We start from the raw sequence: 23,449 nt of genomic DNA on the forward strand, positions 1-23,449 counted from the left end.
CCTAGAGAATTACCAGCAGAGGGCCATATTGGGGCGGATTTCCAGTCATGCAGTGCAGGCAGACAAGCAGAGGTGGAAGGTCAGGCACAGATTCAAGTGAAAGTCCCTCTCAGGATCATCTCATCCCTATTTTCAACACTTGCTATGTATTCATCTGGAGCAATGCCAAAGCCAGAGACAAAACACTGATGGTTTCATCGGTGGTAATCTACTGATGACTGCAGATCTGCTTTGTTTTCCTTTGAGTACTACAGCCCTGCAACAATGGAGGACAATGACTGGGTTTGCTCAGGAACTGTGAGAGGTCGTGGGAAAATGATCTTAAAAGAGACAGGACTGACTGTTGAGATAACATGTCAAAGATGACTGGAGGCATCTGAGCGTACACTTACGTCCAGAGGTGCTTGGTCAATACGTGTTGACTGATAATCCACAGATGAAGAGTGACCAAAACCAAATAGTCAAAGATGAATAAAAAACAGAAAGCAAAGCAAAGTGCTTGTAATAAAGCTAAAAATATATATATAATAAAGAAAAGATAGTGAACACATGGAGAATCAGAGAGGTGGTCTGAATCAGAAGATGTCCATTAAGATTTCCATGGTGAAGAAATCAAAGAGGTAATGGAGATTGAGGGTGGGGGGGGTGGAGGTGTGAGGGTAGCGAGAGCTGTGTACGTGAGTTCCAGAGAGGGAGGTGCAAAGTACGAGGACAGCGAGCGAGTGAAGACAGGCGGGTTCAGGTGGAGTTGGTAGCCAAGCGAGTGGAGGAGGGGAGGGGGGAGCGAGACAGCAAGAGGTTATACCTGGGAGGAAACCACTTCGGTGTAGCTGCTTAGCGTGTCCTCAGAGAACTTAGCAAGCTGGGGCAAGAGAAGAGTCTAGTTAAAACACAGAGGGAGGCCCTTGCTGCATCTCCTCTGTGTGTGTGTGCACACATGTGAGTGTGTGTGTTAGTGTTAGACTGATATGGGTTTTTAAGATCACTATCACTATCTCTGTATTGAAGGTGCCAATAGCCAGCATGGAAAACCCTCTGAAACAGCATACTGAGCCCAAACAGTCAGTAAACATTTAGACAACAACAAATATTTTTCTTTTTTTGGCTCTGTACTCAAGGCCAAAGAATGTGAATGAAAGGAAGATTAGCACAAAAACACTGGAATGTCGTTGAGTGTCTGTGGCCAACCATCGGCTGTATTCTTTAAGACTGGCTGTTGCCTTGGTGCATCGGGGCTAACATCCATATTGACTGAACAGTGTAGGAATTGTAGCCCATTTAATAAATAGCCCCTGATTTTGGAGGACCAAAGGTCATTGGACAAATTTAAATATACTTTGATAAATTCATCAAATTTAAAAGGGCACCCTAACACTTTACTCATCATGAGGAGTACTACTCAGCCTGTGAAAACAGTTGTATAATGTCTTCTGAGGATCTGGAGGAGCTTTGTCAAGTCTGAGAAAATGACCCAGACACTGTCATCGGGGACTTGAGGACTACAAATTTGAGGATGCTGAGTTGGACATGGGCATTTACCAGGCAGGCAGGTTCTAATGAAAGATGCTATCGAGCTGCATTATGGGAATTGTAGGAACCAGCCCCTGATGCATTACGGATGTGTGCAATATTAAAACCCCTTTAAGTGCCCCTTTAATATTTGGGTTGAAATGCTTTGTTTGAATTTAATGATTTTCTAAAGTCTCGGATTTGCAGACATCAAGAGACACGTCGTACCTTCCTTGGTGACGCTCTGCAAGGCTTGTACTGCAGACAGCATCAACCCTTGATTGTTTTGGGGGCTTCATACCTTCAGTCTGGTTTTCAGCAAATGAAATGGATGCTTAATTGAAGTGAAGTCAGGTGACTGACTTGGGCTGTCAAGTTTGCCCCTAAAACTTCTTGGTTGCTTTTTCCATATGTATAGGATCATTGTTCAGAAGCGTTCTTAAAATGAGGGGACTGTGTACAAAAAAGGTCCAACATTGTTCACCCAATATGGATGTAAACAACAACTTCAAACACCAAGTCACCATTTTACCTCATAGCTGTTGTATCAATGCAAAAACCAATGTGCAGAGGCAAATGTGGAAGTGTCCAAATACTTTGAGATCACACTGCACATGGAATCTGATCTCTCGTGTTGTCCACTGCACATGGTACAGATGACCTGCATGTAGTCAAGGGAAATAATGCAACAAAAAGCAAGAGAACCAACCAGGCAAAAGCTGGCTACTGAGAGTGCTCCTCTGTAAACACAGTACACACTGAAAGGACAGAGCTGAGCCTGAGCCTTGATGCTGCTGAAACACAGCCAGTGGACATATAATGTAGATTAAGGCCTTTCCGTAGATCATCTGTATAACATTGTAACATTTATAAATGTAATGTGTTTCATATGCAATTTATTATCAAACCAAGATATCAGTCTAACCCCACAGTGTGTGTGTGTGTGTGTGTGTGTGTGTGTGTGTGTGTAGATATTAGTTAAAACATAGCAACACAATTCTCCGTGTTAGTAACTAAAGCTGTCTTTTCTGTCAGTGCACATCACAAAGTTATAATTCTGTGCATTTATGTGTGTGTGTGCGTGTGTGTCTCACCAGACCAGCTGGTGATGCGCGGCTGAACTCGGCGAGGACCCTGGCCTCTCCGAAGGCATTCAACAGCACCCACATGACAGGGAAGAGCAAGGGCAAAATGGGCAGAACACCCATCAACTGCAAATACAATTTCACACACTTAAATCTCTCGACCGTCATCTCTTGTTTTCATTTATGATGACTTTTTGAACTACATCATTTTAAAATGTGTAATTCAGTATGTTTATTACAAAGATATAATGGAAAAGTTTGACTTATCGATAAACATTAAGAATTGTGTGTGCTTCTCAACGGATTATAATTCAAAGCTGGTTGACTGTTCATACACACTGCTAATGTAAAAAAAGGGAAATTGATGGCAAAATACTGCATACTCTTGTTAGCTACACATTTATAGTTTTGAATGATTGTACCTGAAGTTGAAAGAAATGGTAGCAGGCGGGGGTCAGGCTGGGTGCATCACAAAAATAGCGGACAGTGTTCACTACCAGGAATGCCACCTAAAGGGAGAGATCATAAAAATACCAGTGAGGCAAAGGTGGCACATATTACATCTGGGTTGTTTTAAGTAGAGAACAACTGAATCCAAATACACCACAGAGACTATTTAAAAACTCCATGTTAACTGCTCACCAGCACGACAGGACAAACTAGCTTGGTGATGACCGACTGCACTGTAAACCTCTCATTATCTAGCACCGTGATTGGTCGAGCCAACGCCAACTCCAAACTGTTCCTGTTGAAAAAAAAGAAGACAAGGGACAAAAACATTATTTTTATTGAAGTTAAATACCCTGTTTTTCTATCATCCTCATAAGGAGCTGATAACATCTAGGTGTTGCTGTTGAGTGCCTTAACTCTAGTAAAATAACTGGAGTCTCATTTATGCCCATAGGGAATATAATGTTTTCTGTTCATGGAATTATGTAGCATTCTCTACCTGTAAGAAAACTTTGTATTTTTTCTACTACGACTACGGTGTATTTGCATTACATCAACAAAATCTCTCTCAGAGCTGATGACTGTATATATGAAATATATGTAGAGATTTCTTATGAGCTTTCATTGTGTTATCTTTGTAAACCCTGTGTGCAAACCAGATGTCAAACAAACTTTGATGATGTTAGGCAGCTGTGGTCTGTGGTATAGGTGACATAGGCTTAAGTTGGCAATGCGTGGAGAAGGGAAAAAAATATAGATATTTTCACAAATCACTTGGCGCTCATGAATAACTACACATCCAGAAAAGCCACACCAAAACATTTCTCAACACCCAGGTCCAACATGGGCAAGTTCCCTACCTGACCGTGTCCAGTACTGGAGTCCGGACCACTCTGAAGAGACGGTGTTGCTGGGGGCTCTGGGGTCCTCTCTTCTCATTGGCTCGTGGGGAAGGAGGAGGGGAAAATGGGGGGAATAAATCCCCTGGCTCCAACACAATGTGCTCATCATCCTGTGAGAGAAAAATAGATTAAGCTGGTCACACAATTAAGTTTTAATGGGCCGTTCTGTACCACCTGATCAACAGTCTTATCAGGCAAACACTGTTGACACCAGCAGCGAGTTTAAGGCAGTTTGGAGGATCTGGGATGACAGAACTTACTGGTTATACCTCTGGTGCTATTTTGATCTATAGTCTAATTAAATCAAGTATGTGTTGGGAGGAACCCACTTCATAACTGCAATGACATGCGACAGCCTACTGTGTCCTGTAGCATTCAAGCCAAGCCATCACACAGATGTGTGAGTGATTTTATCTGAATGCCTTTTACTTTTACCCCCTGCTTATTCAAGTCCTGCATCGTTGTCAAAATCTAACACCAAGCACTTGATTAAAGGGCGGAAGCAATGCACTGGGTCCATAAACAACAAAGGGGAGTTCAGTTTTTTCAGTCAGTCAGTTATTAAACGGGGCCACGCACTAATCACCTCTCTTATCTAAGCTCTAAAGAGCTAGAGAGATAACGTGGTAAAATGAGGCCCAGTTGTGACAGTACTGCTCCAGGAGGTCCAGGTGCTGCTGTAGTCCTTGTTGTGTGGGTGACAGCAACACAAGGTCATCAGCATAGAGCAAGAATTTAACTTTCTTATTGTTAAGGGTTAGGCCAGGGGTTCCAGATTGCTCCAACTGTACTGCTAGGTCATTAATGTAGATGTTAAATAGAGTTGGAGACAAGCTGTTGACCTGAAAGACGCCTCTCCCTTGAGTGTCGAGATCTGTAGGTTTGTTGACAATTGTTACTCCGCATTTATTACTGACATTGACTTAATTATGTCATAAAGTTTACCCCCTACACCGATTTGGAGAATTAGATAATAGAATCAAAATCCTTTTATCAAATCAATAAAAAATACAAAATATTTTACCTTTGTTTTTTGTGGTGTATGTGATGATTAATTAGAGTGTGAGTATAAATGTGGTCAGTAGTGCAGTGATTTGGTAAAAAGCCAATTTGCCCTTTACTCAGGACATTGTATTCCATAAGGAAGGCCAGAATCTGGGCATTGATAATGCTGCAAAAAACCTTCCCCAGATTACTGCTCACACAAATGCATCGATAGTTGTTAGGGTCCAATTTATCTCCACTCTTATGTATTGGGGAAATAAGCCCCCGACTCCAGATCTCAGGAAAGCAACCTGACTGAAGAACAAGACTGAACAACTGAAGCAGGGCTGCTGTGTTTCAGCATCTCTGTCCTGATGCCATCAGGTCCACATGCTTTGCCAGATTTGAGTTTTTTAATGCTGTTTTCTAATTCTTTCATTGTAATTAGGTAATCAAGGGGGTTTTGATTATTTTTGATTGCTGATTCAAGGACTGTCAATTTTTCTTCAATTTGTTTCTGTTCATGATTGAGATTGTTAGGTGAAATTTGCTCATATAGTTTTTCAAAGTTATTTTTCCAAATGGTACCATTTTGTAGGGCCAGGTTGTCTTTTTTGTTGTTTAAGATGTTCCATCTCTCCCAGAACTGATTTTGATCAATGGACTCCTCAATTTTTCTTAGTTTCTGATCATGATGTTGTTTTCTTATGTCTTATTATCTGTTTGTATTCTTTCAGTGTTTCAACATAACTTTGTCTCAGGTCTGTGTTTTGTGGCTGACGGTGTTTTAGGTTGGATATTTTGGCAGTCCTTGTCATACTTCTCTTCCTTTTTCAGTCTCTGTTTAGATGCAGAGCTGTTCTTAATAAGACCTGCTTTACTGGCTGATTTATGATAAATATTGTTAATTTTCGTAACACCCATGTTTAACTGGTTTGGTTGAAACTGTAGAGAGAGGAATGTGGTATGACAGAAAAGTTGGAAGGCTTTGTCAGTGTGAGGACACCAGAACTTCCCCACACTGTGACAGGGGAACAGTTTTCTGTGATCCAGGAATTTGCCATTGGAGTCGATGAGGATTGCAGTTTTAGGGTGCTGGTGACAAAGTGGTCCCTGCTCCTCTGTGATTGGCTCAACTCTGGTCCGGGCAAGGGGCCGTGTCTAAGGCTGGAGGGGCAGTGTTGTCCTGTGGAGGGCTGGCTCGTGCACCTGTGGTGCTGCCTGGCTGCTGGGGCCAGTCTGCTCTGAGTGTCTCAGGGTGGTCTCTCAGCAGCTTACTTCTGTATTTCTTCCTCCCCGCTTCACTGGTCATCTCTTGGTAGGGATCACTAGACTATCTAGTCTCCATCCATCTGGCTGTAGTTGTCTTGGATCCAGTTTTCCAAATGAAAAAAAAAAAATACTGCTGTGTTCTCCACTTTGTGAAGCTGTTTAGCTATGTTTTTTACATGGATGTTTTAGAAGTCCAGTTTTTGAAAATGAAAATGCTCAACCCTCAGGAATGTTATGTAGTTAATCCTTATTATTGTTTATTTCCTTTTCTTATCTTTGTTGTTGATTTCCTCCTCCTTTTGCTGTCCTTTTTAGTAGTTTTGAGTCTGAGATTCCATGGCAGTTGGTAGCGGACAGTTGACAGTTGCTGTTACCAGTTAAGTATAATTTAATATAAAAGGTGCCACTAGACTTGATCTAAAAAGCAGTTAAATTATTTGCTGAAGTAGGAGCTCATGTTTTGTTGCCTCCCTATTATCTACCCCACCATAGCATGTTTAATTGCAGATATCCATACTGTATATCCATATCTAATTTCTGTGCTGTTTATTAAAAGGAATATAATTGATTCTAACTCTGGGTTTGGTGCTTCTTTTCTGTTATTTTGTTTCACTACGTATCTGTCTGGCTTATTGGAAATTTTCTTTGACAAGACTATCTCATGTGCAACTAGGACCAAGAATTTCATGTATTCTAACCGCCAGTGTGGAGGCTGTGACGTCAGCTGCCGAACCTCAACACAGGGTTGTGAGTGTGTACGTGTGTTGTGTATGGACCAATATTGGCTTTCTGTACCAATACCAGTTCTGGTATTTGATACCTTGATATCAATTCCAAAAGAATATCTAGGGCAAATAATTGATAACTTTGAATTTCTCATAAAATAAACTTTAGAGATATAGCAGACATTTCTAAAACAGCATACACTATTGCAGTTACTAACCAAAGGAATCTCCAATGGACTCAATATGACCAGAGGTGTTTTTGTTTGATGACATTGTGCCAGAGGTGTGGTGATGGAATCAAATTCAGTTAATCAGATACAAAACTATTTCTGCACCAAATTTTACTTCCTCTGCATCTCAAAACAAGTGTGCACATACACGTACTGCATGTGTATTTACATGCAGACTTACTTTAATGCCTCTGAGGGATGCAAACGCCTCTTGACCAGGTCTCAAAGCGATGATGTCTCCCTCCACGAGCAGACTTACAGGCAAGTTAATCAACTGGGAGTCGCGATAGGTCCAGTGAAGGGACCATGATGGGGACGAGGGCGTGTACAGATCAGGGTACAGAGATGGAGACCACCGCACTTCATCCACATACCCGGACATATAGTCTGGAGTAACAGGCAAAGACAGTGAGGATGCAGTTAGATAGTGGAAGAGGGGAGGATGACAAGCATGAATATGGTGACAGTGAATGTCATCTATACATGATTCAGTTCCTCTCAGAACCTGTCAATAAAAAGTATGTTTTATGGAAAACTGTGGAGCCCTCCTTGACCTGTTCAGTTTCATTTTGAAAATGTACAATACTGTAAGATGCATACTGTGAGATGCATCACCTCTAAGTTCTGGCAAAATCTAATCAGTGTTTTAGATACAGAAAGTATGTGTGTCTAGTATTGTCACACTGTCTAAACATTCAGTACTAAAAATTGAAAATTGTGTGAGGGTGCTGGTGGCTGGTATTTAAATGTTTGTGCTGAGTAGTAGTAGTAGCAGCAGTTTAAGAGTAGGCTTAAGACTTTCCTCTTTGATAAAGCTTATAGTTAGGGCTGGCTCATGTGAGCCCTGAACCATCCCTTAATTCTGCTGCTATAGGCCTAGATTGCCGGGCGACTTCCCATGACACGCATGCCTCCAGAGCTAACCTTAACCCTAACCCAAAAGTGTTTGCCCCTTTCCTGATTTCTTTTTTTTTTTTGCATGTTTGTCACACTTAAATGTTTCAGATCATCCAAAACACACCAGCAAGTCCACCTCTGAATGGCTGAAGAAGAACAAAATGACTTTGGAGTGGACCTGAATTCCAGACCTGAATCCTATTGAGATGCTGTGACATGACCTTAAAAAGGCAGTTCATGCTCGAAAACCCACCAATGTGGCTGAATTACAACAATTCTGCAGAGATTAGTGGGCCAAAATTCCTCCACAGCGCTGTAAAAGACTCATTGCAAGTTATCACAAACGCTTGATTGCAGTTATTGCTGCTAAGGGTGGCCCAACCAGTTATTAAGTTTAGGGGGCAATCACTTTTTCACACCACTGTAGAAGAGGTTGGCAAATTATTCGTTCATTCACTGCAACATTAAAGAAACCAGCATAATTATACACAAGCATTTATTAAAAGATAAACAAAGCCAAAACACACAATATGAAATCTAACTCTAAATGCACTAAACTAAAAGAACAAAGAGTATGTGTGTGTGTGGTCCAAAATGGCTGCTTGGATCTAAAACGGTGTCAAACAAAAGATATCTAATACAAAATGACGGCTGAGCAGCAGCGGTCAAGTCAGACACTTTCCAGCAGCCTTCAAAGAATATACAGGACATCCCAGAAATATTTACATCTTGTTAGATCTATCTGTAGGCTGCCTGTCGTTTGCAGACCACGTTCAGATAATTATGGCTGAAGAAATCGTGTATATGTGTTCTTCATCGCTGATGAAGTTGAAGCAGAAGAGATCCCCCTACTTCCATGAAGATGGACAATAAACAATAATAATTCATCTACTTTTCACAGTGGTCTGAGTTTGTCATAACTTTTTATTTGTTTAATGATGCCACGGTTATAACTGAGGAGAAAATCAGAGAAAGATTGGGCAGATTTTAGCCCTTGGAAGTATTTATTTAATAATTCTAGCCTACATAGAAAATGTATGTAAAGGCATTGTCATTTAAAAATCATACAACCCTAAATTTAAGAAACTGAACTAATGAAACAGTCCAAACATTCTCACAGCTACAATAGGCTGAGGAAAAGCAACAGTTATGACTACAAGACATAAGTTTCCTACAGAGACATAATTAAACTCAGTTCCAAACTCAAATAATAAAATAAAACTCAATGAAACCAAATAAATACATATACATTCACAAAAGTAACACAGTCCTGTGCATAGCCAAGTACACTGTTAAGCTATGTGAAGCCCTGTAATGCCCAGTTATAGGTTCAGTGGTTACATTACCAGTCCGTAAAGGAAGAAAGGTTGCTTTGAAGTTGCTGTTATTATCTGGCGTTTCCGCTGGATTAGCCAGGCAGGGAAGAATGTTGGTTCCGATTGAAGTCTTGCTGTGCAGTCCGTATGTACAGATCTGTCTGCTGTTCTCCTTGCAGTTAGCTCGGTGCTAACTTCCTTATTTGCTTCTTCAAGTTAGCTGGCAGACTTTTATGAAATTTTAAGAAATTTTATGCAGGCCCTCGTGGCGCTGCTTCAGATCCAAGAGACAGTTCTGCTGTGTGTCTGCTGTTAGAAGGCCACACTGAGGAGCAGCAACTGTCTGCTGCTTTAGAAGAGTTCCTGGAGAAGAGAGAGCGAGCAATGGCCACTGACCCTTTTACTGACCTGGTGACATCACGGATCACAGGTCAGACTGACCAATGGCAGCTGGAAGCTGGGTCCATGGGGGGAGGATTGTGGGAGGCTGAGTACGATGAAAGGAGCATGCGGTCTCCTAATAAAAGTTCAGTTACAAATTAATGAATTCAAATGGTGAAGTGCCAGTGGTCCCAGCATTCCCTCTTTTGGTCTTAGGATTGCACTCGATGTGTGATCCTGAGAGCTCAATTGTCCATGTGTAGTCCATAGCTGGAAAGAGTTCATTTGTCAGTTTATACAGGTTTGAAACCTGGGCATTTCATTAACCAACTGGGCACTGGTCAACACTATCTATCTTGGCTAAGCAAAATAGTCAACAGGTTACAAAACAAAATTCAGATAAACATGACAAATAGCATTGTATAAAATACATAGCCCATGTTCTTCAGTTACTCTTGGGGTTAGCGAGAACAGGAAGGTTAGTTATGCAAGTTAGTTAAGGTGAGATGCAGAGAGAGTGGCAATTAAAATGAATACGACTTGTGTATGACTAGCTGTGTGTCATAATGGGGTGTGTCCTAAGTTAGTATTTTGCACTAGTCATCTTATTGACAAAGAAATAAATAAATAAAATACTACCACAATTAGCCCAATTAGAATTTAGGCTTTTCTCAGCTAACAGCATGTCTGGCTATTACTGAGTTTAGAAATATGGAGTTTACTGCTGTTGCAACCAAAATCAAGTTTGCTTATGCAACTGTACGAAAAGTAAGGTATGCTGAGCTAGCATCTGTCTTACTGTCAGTACAGGGGTGGTCTATGGTAAATGGACTGTACTTGTACAGCGCCTTTCTAGTCATCCAACTACTCAAAGCGCTTCAACCTACATATCAAATTCACCCCCATTCACACACAATCAGAATCAGAAATACTTTATTGATCCCTGAGGGGAAACTCTTTTGTTACAGCTGCTCACTATCACGTCAGTGCACACAGGGATAGAAGTACTAAGCAAAAAATATAATACACTATAATACAGGTCAGATAAATTAAGTACCATGTGGGTATAAGTATAAAATTAAAATAAGTGTGAAGTACAAAGTGGGTTTACCGGTTGATGATAATAATACGGTATAAAGTAATAGTGCATGAAGTTAAGTGTAGCTTATTAAGATTATAATGAGACGGAGGATATTGCACAGCAGTAATAGAAGTATGAATAAATATCAATAAATTAAACTGAAAACAGTATATTACACAGCAGTATTAACACAGAATATTGCACAATTATGTCAAGTATTGCAGCGATGTTAATGATCAATGGCCAGTTTAATGACTTAGGGTCTTACAGACTGACACTAAGAGGGAGGAGTTAAAGAGTTTGATGGCCACAGGCAGGAATGACTTCCTGTGGCGCTCTGTGGTGCTTTTTGTGGGGATGAGTCTTCCGCTGAAGGTAGTTCTTTGTTTGACCAGCACGTCATGGAGCGGGTGGGAGACACTGTCCAAGATGGCATGTAGTTTGGCCAGCATCCTCCTCTCTGACACCACCGCCAGAGAGTCCAGCTCCACCCCCACAATGTCACCGGCCTTACGGATCAGTTTGTTGAGTCTGTTAGCGTCCCTCAGCCTGCTGCCCCAGCATGGAACAGCATACAGGATAGCACCGGCCACCAAAGACTCATAAAACATCTTCAGCATGGTCCGGCAGATGTTGAAGGACTTCAGCCTCCTCAGAAAATAGAGGCGGCTCTGGCCCTTCCTGTAAAGAGCTTGAGTGTTCTTAGCCCAGTCCAGTTTATTGTCCATGTGTACTCCCAGGTACTTGTAATCCTCTACAATGTCCACACTGACGCCCTGGATGGAAACCTGGGTCACTGGTGCCTTGGCCCTTCGTAGATCTACAACCAGCTCCTTAGACTGTCGCACTGAGCTGCAGATGGTTCTGCTCGCACCATGAGACAAAGTTCCCCACCACAGCCCTGTACTCAGTGTCATCACCACCGCTGATACTTCCCACCACAGCAGAGTCATCAGAAAACATCTGAAGGTGGCAGGACTCTGTGTGGTATCTGAAGTCTGTGGTGTAGATGGTGAAGAGGAAGGGAGAGAGGACAGTCCCCTCAGGGGCCCCAGTGTTGCTGACCACGCTGTCCGACACACAGTGCTGCAGACGCACATGCTGTGGTCTGCCATTCATACACTGATGGCAGGCGCTAACTGCTCATCAGTCCAAAGAATGTAACTAATACTGACCTGGTGACATCACGGGTCACAGGTCAGACTGACCATTGGTAGCTGGAAGCTGGGTCCATGGGATGAGGATTATGGGAGGCTGAGTTCAATGGCTCCCCTTTATTTACAGAACAAAGAAGTATGCAGTCTCCTAATAAAAGTTCAGTTAAAGTCCCACAAATGAATGAATTCAAATGGTGGCGTGCCAAGTGGTCCCAACATTATTATTGGTATCATTATTATTGCTATTATTATTTTATTAATATTACCACTAACATTACATTATTATTATTTTAAAATTCTATGTGGAATTTGCATTGTGATACTGTATTCTCTCTCTACAGAACACTTAGGATCTCTCTCAACAGAACACATAGGATATCAAAATTCACTATCATACAAGGTACAAGAGTGTATTGATAATGGACTGTGGTTTGGTACCACATATCAATACATAAGTAAGTAATCTTGTCAGCTTAGGGATGCCCCCCTGAAACCTGGTTCTGAAAATAAATTATTTGCTGATTTTATTAGTAGTGAGCCAACCAGGAAGTGAACATAGCAGACACCTTGAAATGGTCTAAAATGTGGTTACATTTTACTCGAGTCAACAACAACAACTATACTCGTTTCCATAAGTGCAACAAAATTTCCCAGTAATGGAGACAGTACGAGCAATTTATCAAACCACTGTTGAACAACCACAAAATAAATTTGCAGAAATGCAAAGCTCCCAGTCCCATCTTCATCTAAAGGGCATATGAAGCTTATTCAGCTAATAGTGAATTATAATAAACAAGCTGATGAATTCTTGCAGACTTTAAATCCAACCCCTCCTCCCTCTACCGACAGTACCTGCTAAGCAGTGAATCTCTTCTCATTTATGTTAATTATGTTATGAAATTTTTCTTTTTCTTGCATGATAAACATAAGGGACCAATAATCAGTATTTGTGAGAGTAGTTGTATCGATTTTATTGATACAACTATTCTATGTTAAGTTACATTAAGTTACTACTCTAACTTTTAGTCTGAAGACTTAATGCCTCATGCAATTTTTATTTTGCAAAAATGTAGAATTTAAAAGTCAGGCAGAAATTTCAATGGCAGTAAAGAGCAGTACAGCAGTAAAATAAGTATTAAAAAAGTACCAGTAGAAACCGGTATCAAAATCAAAGTAGCAGTATTGCTACTAGCATCAATAAATGTGGCACAATACCCAGTCCAAGGTCAATTCAATTAAATTTTATTTATATAGCGCCAATTCATAATAGAAGTTATCTCAAAGCACTTTTCCTATAGAGCAGGTCTAGACCGTACTCTTTTTAATATTAGTATAAGTATATAGTATAAGTATATAGTGTAGTAGTATAAGTGAGAACTGGAAGAGTAACAAGACCAGAAATGTGAGTTTGTTAGCCAACTGTTGCTTTTGATCATTGGAAGATTAGCCCCATTCCATAGTACTGTGGACCCATGATACTGAATTTGACAAGTCAACTAACGAACAATAGACCAGCAAGCATGTTGCCACAAACAGACAGTTCAGATGCCATAATTCCTCTATATTTCCAGTGGTGAGTGAACAAGCCTGACTCACCACTGAGCTGTGTGATGATGCTCTTGAGGCGCCCGACCATCTCACTCCTCTTCAGCCTCTCCTGACGTCCAACCAGCAGCAGGTTCAGCAGGAAGAGGAGAAGGAGGGCTGCAGCGTTCACCAGCTCTATACCAGAACTGTGGAGGTGAAAAGAAGAACGGCAGAGCCATGTATGACAAATTAAATAAAAAATTTAAAAATTAAAAAAAAAAAAAAAAATCAGGAATTCAGGCTTTAACAGGTCAAGCACAATTAGAGACAAATATATCCAAATTCAAACCAAATAAATGTTTTAATTGGTCTGCCAGTATTGGTCAGTTAGTATACATATTTAATAGGGATGCCCTGATCATGTTTTTTTTGCTGCCAATACCGACTGCCGATTGTGTAATACCGACTGTTTTTTTGTTTTGTTATAGCAGCTGGTATAGCAGTATTATAGGTCAGTTTGACTGTTTTCTAGTGTATTGGGATCTCCAACAGGTGGCAGCGTAACCAAGGCTATAAAAGCGGTGTGACTGTACAGTATTAAGTAAATAAAGAACCACAAAAAGTCAATATTGTTGGTTTCTTATTCTGTCAACAACATGCTTTTAGTTCGTTCAACCATATGCGCAGGTCCTGGCCAGTCAACGAGGTGGGAGGCGGGGCTACACTACACATACGCAGGCCATTGGGGGGTGAAGTTCTCCTTTGGGTTGGTTAGCATGCGACAATTAAACCAACTCAGCTGCGAATTGGCTCAAGTTTTTTGTGTCATCGATAGGTTTTCGCGATCGCTGACTAGAAAGCATTAATCCCGATTGCATATTTTTACTGAATATTGGCTGATAACAATCGACGGGCCAATCGATCTGGGCATCTCTAATATTTAATCAAATGGTGTTAGAGAGAAAAGAGAACAGTCCAGACATGTGTAAGATTGCCTAGGCACACAGCAAGAACGACGACAGCTGGTGTTTGTGTAGCTGGTGATTAATTACAATTTCTCACTTCTGATCATCTTGAACATGTTGATTATTTTTCATGAAAATAATAACATTAAGTGGACAAGTAGATGAGCAGCATTGCCCAGACTGAGAGAGACCCAGATACCTCCTTAGCTTGTTTTCAGTATTTACTATGTGAGACGGTGTAGTCCCTCATTCGTCCAGGAGTGTTCTATCGTAGAAAAGGTTTCAGTCGTAGTCATCTGGACACTGTTTTCAGAATCAAGACGTTTCGGCTCCCATCCGGAAGACATTCTCAATTGTGAAAAAATGGGACGGGAACTAGAAATTTAAGCTACTCTGTTACATAAGCCGTGCCCTCAGGAAGGAATCTGCCTGAGTATCTGTTAATAGCTAGTTTCACCTGAAACTGACCTAATAGTTTCCAAGATGGCCCAGTAATCAGTAATCAGGCCTATTGTTTTCTGGCTGCAATCAGGTACTTAACAGTGATCAAGTAGATGTACAAAGATCTACAACATTTTTATTGATGTACAGCATCATAGATGTTCCAGAACAGGACAGTTCAGCAAGAGGGCACCCACCTGCCCATTGGCTGGCTGCCATGGCAGCAGAAGAATCCCAGCACCACCAGTAGAGTGAGGGCAGCTCCCGGCCAATGGAGACAGGAGTGACGGTTGCCATGGTAAAGAAAGCTATCCACCCACTGTTCCTATGAAAACATGACAAAACAACGAGGCATAAGCAAAACAATATGCAGTGTGTTATGTAAGGCATTTACCATGTGACAGTTATTTAAAGCATGATCAAGGAACGGTGTTGCTATGTGTGGACGCTTATGAGGACCAAACATCCTCACAAGGATGTAATGATGAGAAAACACTTTTGCTAGTCCTCATTTTGCTAATTTGGGTTTAGGGTTAGGTTTACAATAAATATTATTTTGCCACTGATATAAATATGTATGTGTACCTGTGCAGAGGCTCGTCTACGTGCAGTCCTTTGGTGCTGCTCCAGCAGGCTGCTGAGCTGGTCCCGGAGCTTCACCAGAGCATGGGCAGTCGACAGGCCCAGAGTCACAGCATCCTCCTCCTGCAACAACACGTAGAACAACCCTTTCATATTCTGGTTGACTCTTGACCCGAAAAAAAAAAAAAAAAAAAAAAAGAGGTAAGAACAATTTGGCTGATAAAATAATCCCAAGTACTTTGCTCTATCTATAATTGTCTTATGCTACTGACATACGCCATCCTTGCATAACTGGGGTGAAAGCGGTGTCTGTATTCAGGGTTTCTGCAGGGGTCACCAAGTTAAATTTAAGACTTAAGACCTTTTTAATACCACATTGAATGTAATTTAATACCTCTTCCATGATCACTGGCCAAAGTATGAAAGTATGATGGAAATTCAGTAGGGACAACGTGGCCTAGAATTATTCATTATTATATCACATTTTCTCCACTACATCCCAGCAGTATAACAATTAACACATTTCCAATATGGTTTAACTAATTAAATTAACTTGTCCCTAGTCACCAATTCTTCTAGTGTATTTCATGGACAGACTCTCAAGGCACATCCAAGGAGTGGAAAGTGTCTAGTCTGGGGATCTCAGGAGTGCGTCTCTGCTTTTTGCAGATGATGTGGTTCTGTTGGCTTCATCAGACCACAACCTCCAGAACACACTGAGGTGGTTTGCAGTCAAAGTGGGATGAGACTAAACTATTCCAATTCTGAGGTCATGGTACTGTGCCAGAAAACAGAGCAGGGTCTGACATAACCGATGGTCCGGGGCCAGTAAATGTTTATATGGGGCAAGTTGATTGGCCAGTCACTGGCCCGGGCCAATCAGAGTCATACACTGTCTTTCCTGCCCTAGCGTCATTCAAGCATCATACAAACTGTTAGAACTTTATGTGACCGGAGGACTTGGCATATAAGATGAATATCCAGAGACTTGACTTAATTGCATGCACTTAACACTTTATTGAAGACACACATTTTCTGCGCTACATGCACATGTGTTAACCGCACGTGGGAGAAGTTTGCCTTCAGGCCTTCCTGGCAGAAAGCCAACCGGATAGAGCACACCTTGTGTTACTACACACCAGTAACTTCATCACATCAGTATAATTACTGCACATAATGTACATTATCATACTTACCGGTACTCGAAATAAATGTCTGCGAAAGAAATACACAAGGCTACAAAAATAAAGAGGGGCTTTCTACTTTCGTGGAAGCAACAATGCTGGGTGGAAAATAGGGACTGTGGTATGCTTTGTAGTTTGCCAGCGATTCCCTACAAAGGCCGATCGAGGGGGTTCGTTTTTTAAAAAGGGACTGACAATTATCGAAAATATGCTCTCGACGCACACGACAAAAGTAGAAACTACTTGTAATGTATGCTAGCCAAGTGGATGGCGGACAACCCGTCATCAGGCCTGCTTAATGGTTTCAGCAACATTTTGACAAATGTCGCTGGAATGTTATCAGAAATTATTATTGAAAATATACAAGACGGCCAGTAAAACTCTGATCTACTGGCCAAGTGGGCCAGTGGGGAAAAAAAAGTTACATTGGACACTGCAGAGGACTGCCCCCTTTGGATTGGGAGCAAGTTGCTGCCCCATTGAATGATATGTGATATGTTATGTTGGGAAACAAAGTGATAAAGACACATGAAAGAAGTTAACTTCTGGTGAAAATCAAACATTTGAAACAGTGTTTCCCCTAGGAGTTTTATTTTGATAAAGAGGAATGGCCTACCTTTGAGCTGTTCTGCGTCATCTCTACATCTTTGCTGAACTTCGTTGTAATAGGTAGGTAGAGGCCGGCAGCGGAGCGTTTGTTAGCTTTCGAACGACCAATAACAGACTGCTAAACGGTGGCAATGTATGGGGATGTTATGGGTGTGATTTATAATCCTTGCTCGTCCCCGACTTAAGTAGAGATAGCGAGGTTATTGCATTTGGAGAGATTTTTTGCAGCTGCACTAATCATTGAGCAGCGGCGCTGCACCTCTGTTGAATGCATATAGGGGAAACACTGAAATTTAAATCTTGAAAACAGCAACAATGTTAAATTTATGTGAACTATACTTAAAGAGGACCTATTATACTCATATACAGCTCTATATTTTTATTCTGGGAATCTTCAAGAGTAGCTTTACATGATTCACAAAAATCCTTATTTATCTTATAATGGCCCTTTATGCAGACCCTCAGTTCATCCTCTGTCTGAAACAAGCAGTTTTAGCTCCTGTCTCTTTAAGGCCCCCCTACCTAAAAGCTCACTTTCTTCTGTTTGGCCAACTTCCCGGAAGCCTGCCAAGAGGGCAGCGAGCCACTGTAACCAGTTCTCTTTATACACCTAGTGCTGTGAGCCCACACACTCACTAGGTTGTCATTGTCTTGCCGGTGAGCTGGATGGCATAGGACGGCTACAGTAACTTAGCTTGGAAAATAGCGCTAAAGGGCACTGAACTGGATGAATTTACTGCTTATCAGACCACAAATGAGACAAGAATTAGTTTGGAAAACCAATAGACACCTCCGGAGCGGAGTGTTTCTGGGGGCTGGGCATCACTGCTTACTGTACAAAAACACAAAACTTTTATAACTTTATTCACTGATTTTGTTGAAACTGGATCATATTTTATCAAGAAAATATTTTCTGGGAGTCCCTCTGATGTCCTTCGGCTGTTCTTCCCCAACTCTCGGTGAGTTAGAGTTTCCCGATGGACAGATAGCTTTAAAGTAACTGCTGTTAGCTCAGTTAGCCATGCAGCTAGTGGTCCTTTTAGCTTTGCTGACTGCCAGTACTGTGAGTTCAGAGCCCTGAGTGAGTGTTGGGACCTCCCTTTGTCACAGACTTTGGACTTTTCAGACCTTTTACATGCACAAAAATGTTATACAACATAATAAAGGGCAGGGAAGACCCAAAAAGCATAATATGGTTTAAAAGGTTCCCTGTGGTGTTTTTGACCTCCAGTAGTGCTATGGAGCCTGTTTTGTTTGTCTCGTGCACATGCTCATGTACACACATACATTTACACTACAATATTTTCACTTTTTCAGTATTATGCTATGGTAGCACCTAACAAGCAGGGAAGGCTCAGCATATATTGCTGACACTGATTAGGTCTATGTGAGCCCTATCAGCATAACCCGAACCGCACCCCTCAGACACAAACACCAGCCTAGGTGGCTCACCATAAACTTACACAGGCAGGAAAAGAAAAAAACAAAAAACAAATATATTTTACTTGAATTACACAGGAAACCAAAAATGAAAAACCATCAATCTGGCTTCAGTTGCAGCAGGTACAATTAAAGACACAGTTACTCGTTCATTCGATCTATAAAATGTCCAAAAGGACAGAAAAAAGCAGCAAATCTTCACATTGAGAAGCTGGAGCCAGAGAATGTTTGGCGTTTTTCGTTGATAAATGACATAAAACATCAGTTTCATTGCTGTCAATTAATTCAATTGACAGTCAATTGACTGATTAATCAACGGATTGTTTCAACACTTATCTCACTGCCTTCACAATGTCCAACAAATGTATCATACATCACATCTTTTTGCCATATTACACAGGCTTGGTCCACACTTAAACACAACAGCTGCGTAAAAAAGAACATGTTTATAATAGAGAAAGGGAAACAGAGCCATATCTAATGATAATGGGAAAGCAACCTTTCCACTCTCCATGTCACTGTGAGGATGTGTGTGTCTGAAAAGGCCCGCGGATACACAAACAGCAAGACATACACACAAATATGAAAAGTCACACACACATATACACAGGGTTCAGCTTTCAAGCTTCACATACCACACAGCTAAGCTATAAATATCTTCCCATTTCCCCAGAGTAACAAAGCCTCAACAAAAATCCTCTAGACAGACGTAAACACACAAAGACACAAGGAACAGCCTTAGTAAAGCAGAGCATGCCTACAACCTGGGAAGGAGCTTGATAAATCTTGGATGCTCACCAACAAATCAAGAGCATTATACCAACATGCAAACACTACTACCGACACCGAAAGTCATCCCTTAACCACAGTATATCTGACTGACACTCACCCAAACAGACAACAGTCTTGTTACATTTGTTTAGCCTTTAACTGAGGAGAATGTGTTCAGCTGCACGCTGACAGAAACAAGAAAAAAACACAACTTACACTGCTCTTTTTCCTAAAGCCGATCCCTTCTCTCATCTTCAACACCATGACGGCCCTGCTCTGCTCTGCTTCAATAAAATCTGTATTACTGCTGCTGGGCTACAAGGGAAATGTCTAGCGACAGCTGTGCTATGTGATGAGAATAGTTACATTTCAGAAAACTCTCAAGATGTGAATGAAGTCCTAACTGGAGAGAGAGCCTGCTCATGTCTATAGTCAGGAGAGAGCTGGAGATGCTGCAAAACCTCACCCAAACCTCCCTCGTCACTGGGCTGCAGACAATAGAACCCAGCATTAGTGCACACTGCCAGCTGGACTTTAATTCCAAAAACACCAAGTCTGGCTGCCTCTATGGCATGGGCCGAGCTTCATTCAGGTCAACTCAGTTCAGCAGCTGGCTGGGACACTAAGCAACAAAACCCTGACTACAGAGAGAAGGGGGGTGAAAGAGGCCAGACATGGGGGGGGGGCTCTTCTGATGTGACGAACAATGCCAACCTGGCCTGTAAAACCCTAGTTACTCTATTTTCCACTCTTGCCAAAATTAAGAGGATTGGCATATATGGTTGAAATCACTATCACAATATCGCTATACTAACAGGAATTAAGACTGTAATTAATCTAACATGAAGAAGTCTTAAGTGTTCAGAAAAATAGCAAATTTAACATCTACACCTTCATGCCAACTGTCTTCACAAAACATCTTCAACTCATTTTGTTAGTTTTTAATTACAATTTGTTTGGAATCATCATTTTTAACAACATTTTGTAAAACATTGGCATGATACTATGATCATTGCAGTCTTAAAACAGCATGTAGTTTGTGGTGCTGTTGAACTGTATTGCATTATACAGAGGCTGTTATTTAGCCTGCCCTCACCGATATAAATGGGGTGGACAAAATAATAGAAACACCTGCCAGTATAACGCAATACAATTCAACAGTACCATAAACTACATCCTCCAAAATGATCATACTGTCGAATCTCTACACTCTCTAAAAACAGTTTCAATAAAAACATTAGAACCTTCATGAAGGGAGGATTAATTGCAGGGCTCGTGTATTAGACTCCATATGGACCTAATAAACTGGCAACTGAGTGTATGTATACACACAAGTCAGTGAACAGCAGAGCAGAGAGGCCGCGGTGGAGACAGTGAAGTGAACCAGGTGAAGATAACACGAAGATTACTCGAGTTGAGGACAACTACGCTCGTTACTGTAAGTAAGTGCAAGAAAACCTTTGCGAGTAAACAGCCAATACTTTATCAATACATCTGTTCGACAAGCATAAACATGTGAACATGTAGAAAGCAATATTTTAATCTGCTCTGTCAGTGCAGTCTCTCATCCACCACCACTGTGTTTTAAACATGCACAGCGTGCTAGCTCGGATAATAGTGAATTGTTACAAACAACTTAAAACGAAAGCTGTCTGTATATAGTCTACTGTTTAGCTTAGTTTGCCACGTACCTTAATTGCTTTGCAATTTAGCATCACAGCGGTCTTTAGATTGCACTGCCCAAATCTGAAGTCGATCTGATTCATTTTCAAGGAGGACTTGGTTAAAGTGGCACGTTAAATTTAAAATGGCTGACTTGCTGTTGGGTTTAGGGTATGGCTCCAAGAGGCTTTTTTGCATGTCTTGGGCGAATACACATACCTCCCAAATTTCCTACACGTAGGTGAAATGTACTGCTTTTTTAAAATTTTGTAGGGGCCACTATGTAGCCATTTTTGCCATACCCAAGACCCATATCAGACGTAAATTTTCGCCACTTCTGATGTGTGCACAAAGTTTCCAGAGTTTTCCTCGCAGCAGTCGCTGCTCAGGCCCTTAAAAAAAATTTAAATTAAAAAAAAAAAAAAAATCGGGCTCTGAATGCATTATATGGAGACTTTTATTTAAGAGTGTAGCTGATGCTAACAGCAATATTACAGGTTCACTGGCATAGTGTGATTTCTTGCCACATTCTGATTGGCTGGTTGTAAACGTAGGTCATAGATCTCGTCACATTGCGAAATTTGACACTGTCAGTATTTCTAACAATGCCCGTCTTTGGTCTCCAAAGCTATAAAATGTCTGTCGGAGTATGTGTCTCACAGTGTGATCTAGGACCACCATTTTAGATCAACAGATTTTACCACATTGCAAATCACACAGTGTATAGGGGCCTTTAAGCAATAAATGAAGATTTCTTTTTACACATCTGCTCTGAAATTAAGTAATTTTCTCCCTTAAGAGCGCCACAAAAAAAGCATGAACCTAATGCTAGGAGACTCTTGCAGCATAGCTAAGCACTCCCCTCAGGGCAGTGTAGATCCCAGGGGCCCTATCTGTTCAGTAAACATCTCTCTACCTCAGGGACATTTAGGTAACATAGGCAGATGCTGAACTAAGCAATCAAACTCACCTGCTTCTTATCCTGCTGCTCCATGGCAACCACAACCACTCAACATGCTCTGCTCCTCAACCAGCCAACGTCACCTGACAGAGCCCTGTCGAGGCTCTCGGACAAATCCCTCTCAGCCTGCTGCCTGTGGAAGCTGCAGATCAAGTGGGTCAGAATTGGACAGAGGAAGATGGACAAGGCAGGTGGGTGCAGCCCTGGTCCCCCACCTGGCAACACCTCCTGCCCCACCTCCTCTGCCAGTGTGACAGGAGGCACGCCCACAGCTGCAGGGACCAGCAGAGAGAAGCAGGGAACACTGTGGGATATGGGGGTTTTTGCTTGGAGGATTAATTGTTGCTCAGGTGCAGCACAGGGATCCTCTTCATAACATTCATGTAGAGGTCTGTGGATAAATGACAAATTACATGAATCAATTAAAAATCAAGTCTAACTTGAATGACTACATTGCCTGGTTTAATTAAGACATTGGTTGATAAATATCCTCATAGTTAGCAGGCTTTACTACTACCACATCAGTTCAAGCTGCTGTTAGCTTCAATGCTGTCATGTTGTATGGTGTTGAGACTACAGCGAGAGCATCCAGATGTTAGCATAATAGCTCTATTGAAAAGCAGACCAAGGCCCTGAATGTACTGATACCAGGCTCACCACTCACTCTGACCACATAAGCAGCTTCCTCTGGCACAAAAAACCCACTGAACTCCAGAGTCAGCATTCTCCATTGGCAAAGAGTTGACAGTGCTCAGCCAAAAAGAGGAGAAAAGAGTCAGACAGACTGAAGGGTGAGAGGGTGCACTGACTACAAAGTAAGACTGTTTGACTGCGAGTAAGATTAAACCCAAAAACAGTCCTTCTGAAGGGTCAGAAGGTGTGTAGGTAAATGTAAGAAAAGTCAAGCAGTAAGAAAGTTAATCCATGAGCCTGAATGCACAATACCAGGACCCTCAAACTGAGACAGCTAAATGGAATTTAGCCATCATTCATTATTAACTACACCTGTGCTTTTCTTACTGTGACATGTCAAAATGTCTCCAGTGAAAAGGGCCTGTCAACTTTAGTGACGTGCTCACTGTATGACAGGAAATAGCTTCCAGCTTTGTGGCCTGAGATTTGTAGTGAGCAGTTTCACGTAGGAACTATTTTCTTTTTACCGATAGTTCCTACTGTGGATTATCCTGAGTAACTGGGTCATGATTTCTGTAAAGAGACACTGCTGTTGAGTTTTTCAAATGCATTTACATGAGTGCCATGTAGTTCCATTATGTTCAAAAAAATGCAGACATCTCTACAGCCGATATCTCCAATACTC

General features: G+C 41.4%; 1 protein-coding gene across 9 annotated transcripts in view; it reads right to left on the reverse strand.

Annotated features, from left to right (window-relative positions):
* Positions 1-23,449, reverse strand: part of tmem94 (transmembrane protein 94) — a 44,764-nt gene that overhangs the window by 20,223 nt on the left and 1,092 nt on the right. For 4 of the 9 annotated variants that reach the window (XM_044178477.1, XM_044178471.1, XM_044178473.1 and 1 more), the window contains exons 2-11: positions 22,141-22,522; positions 15,508-15,627; positions 15,120-15,247; positions 13,586-13,722; positions 7,339-7,544; positions 3,905-4,056; positions 3,237-3,339; positions 3,017-3,103; positions 2,604-2,720; positions 806-862 (exon numbers count right to left, since the gene is read on the reverse strand). In XM_044178477.1, coding sequence (XP_044034412.1) covers positions 806-862; positions 2,604-2,720; positions 3,017-3,103; positions 3,237-3,339; positions 3,905-4,056; positions 7,339-7,544; positions 13,586-13,722; positions 15,120-15,247; positions 15,508-15,627; positions 22,141-22,164 — 1,131 coding nt within the window. In that variant the 5' untranslated portion in view covers positions 22,165-22,522. Of the gene's footprint in view, positions 1-805; positions 863-2,603; positions 2,721-3,016; positions 3,104-3,236; positions 3,340-3,904; positions 4,057-7,338; positions 7,545-9,400; positions 10,654-13,585; positions 13,723-15,119; positions 15,248-15,507; positions 15,628-22,140; positions 22,523-22,795; positions 22,938-23,449 lie in introns of those variants that run through there. The other 5 variants (XM_044178479.1, XM_044178478.1, XM_044178476.1 and 2 more) reach the window with 4 other exon arrangements.

Source organism: Siniperca chuatsi, linkage group LG20, assembly GCF_020085105.1.
Source record: "Siniperca chuatsi isolate FFG_IHB_CAS linkage group LG20, ASM2008510v1, whole genome shotgun sequence".
NCBI lineage: Eukaryota > Metazoa > Chordata > Actinopteri > Centrarchiformes > Sinipercidae > Siniperca > Siniperca chuatsi.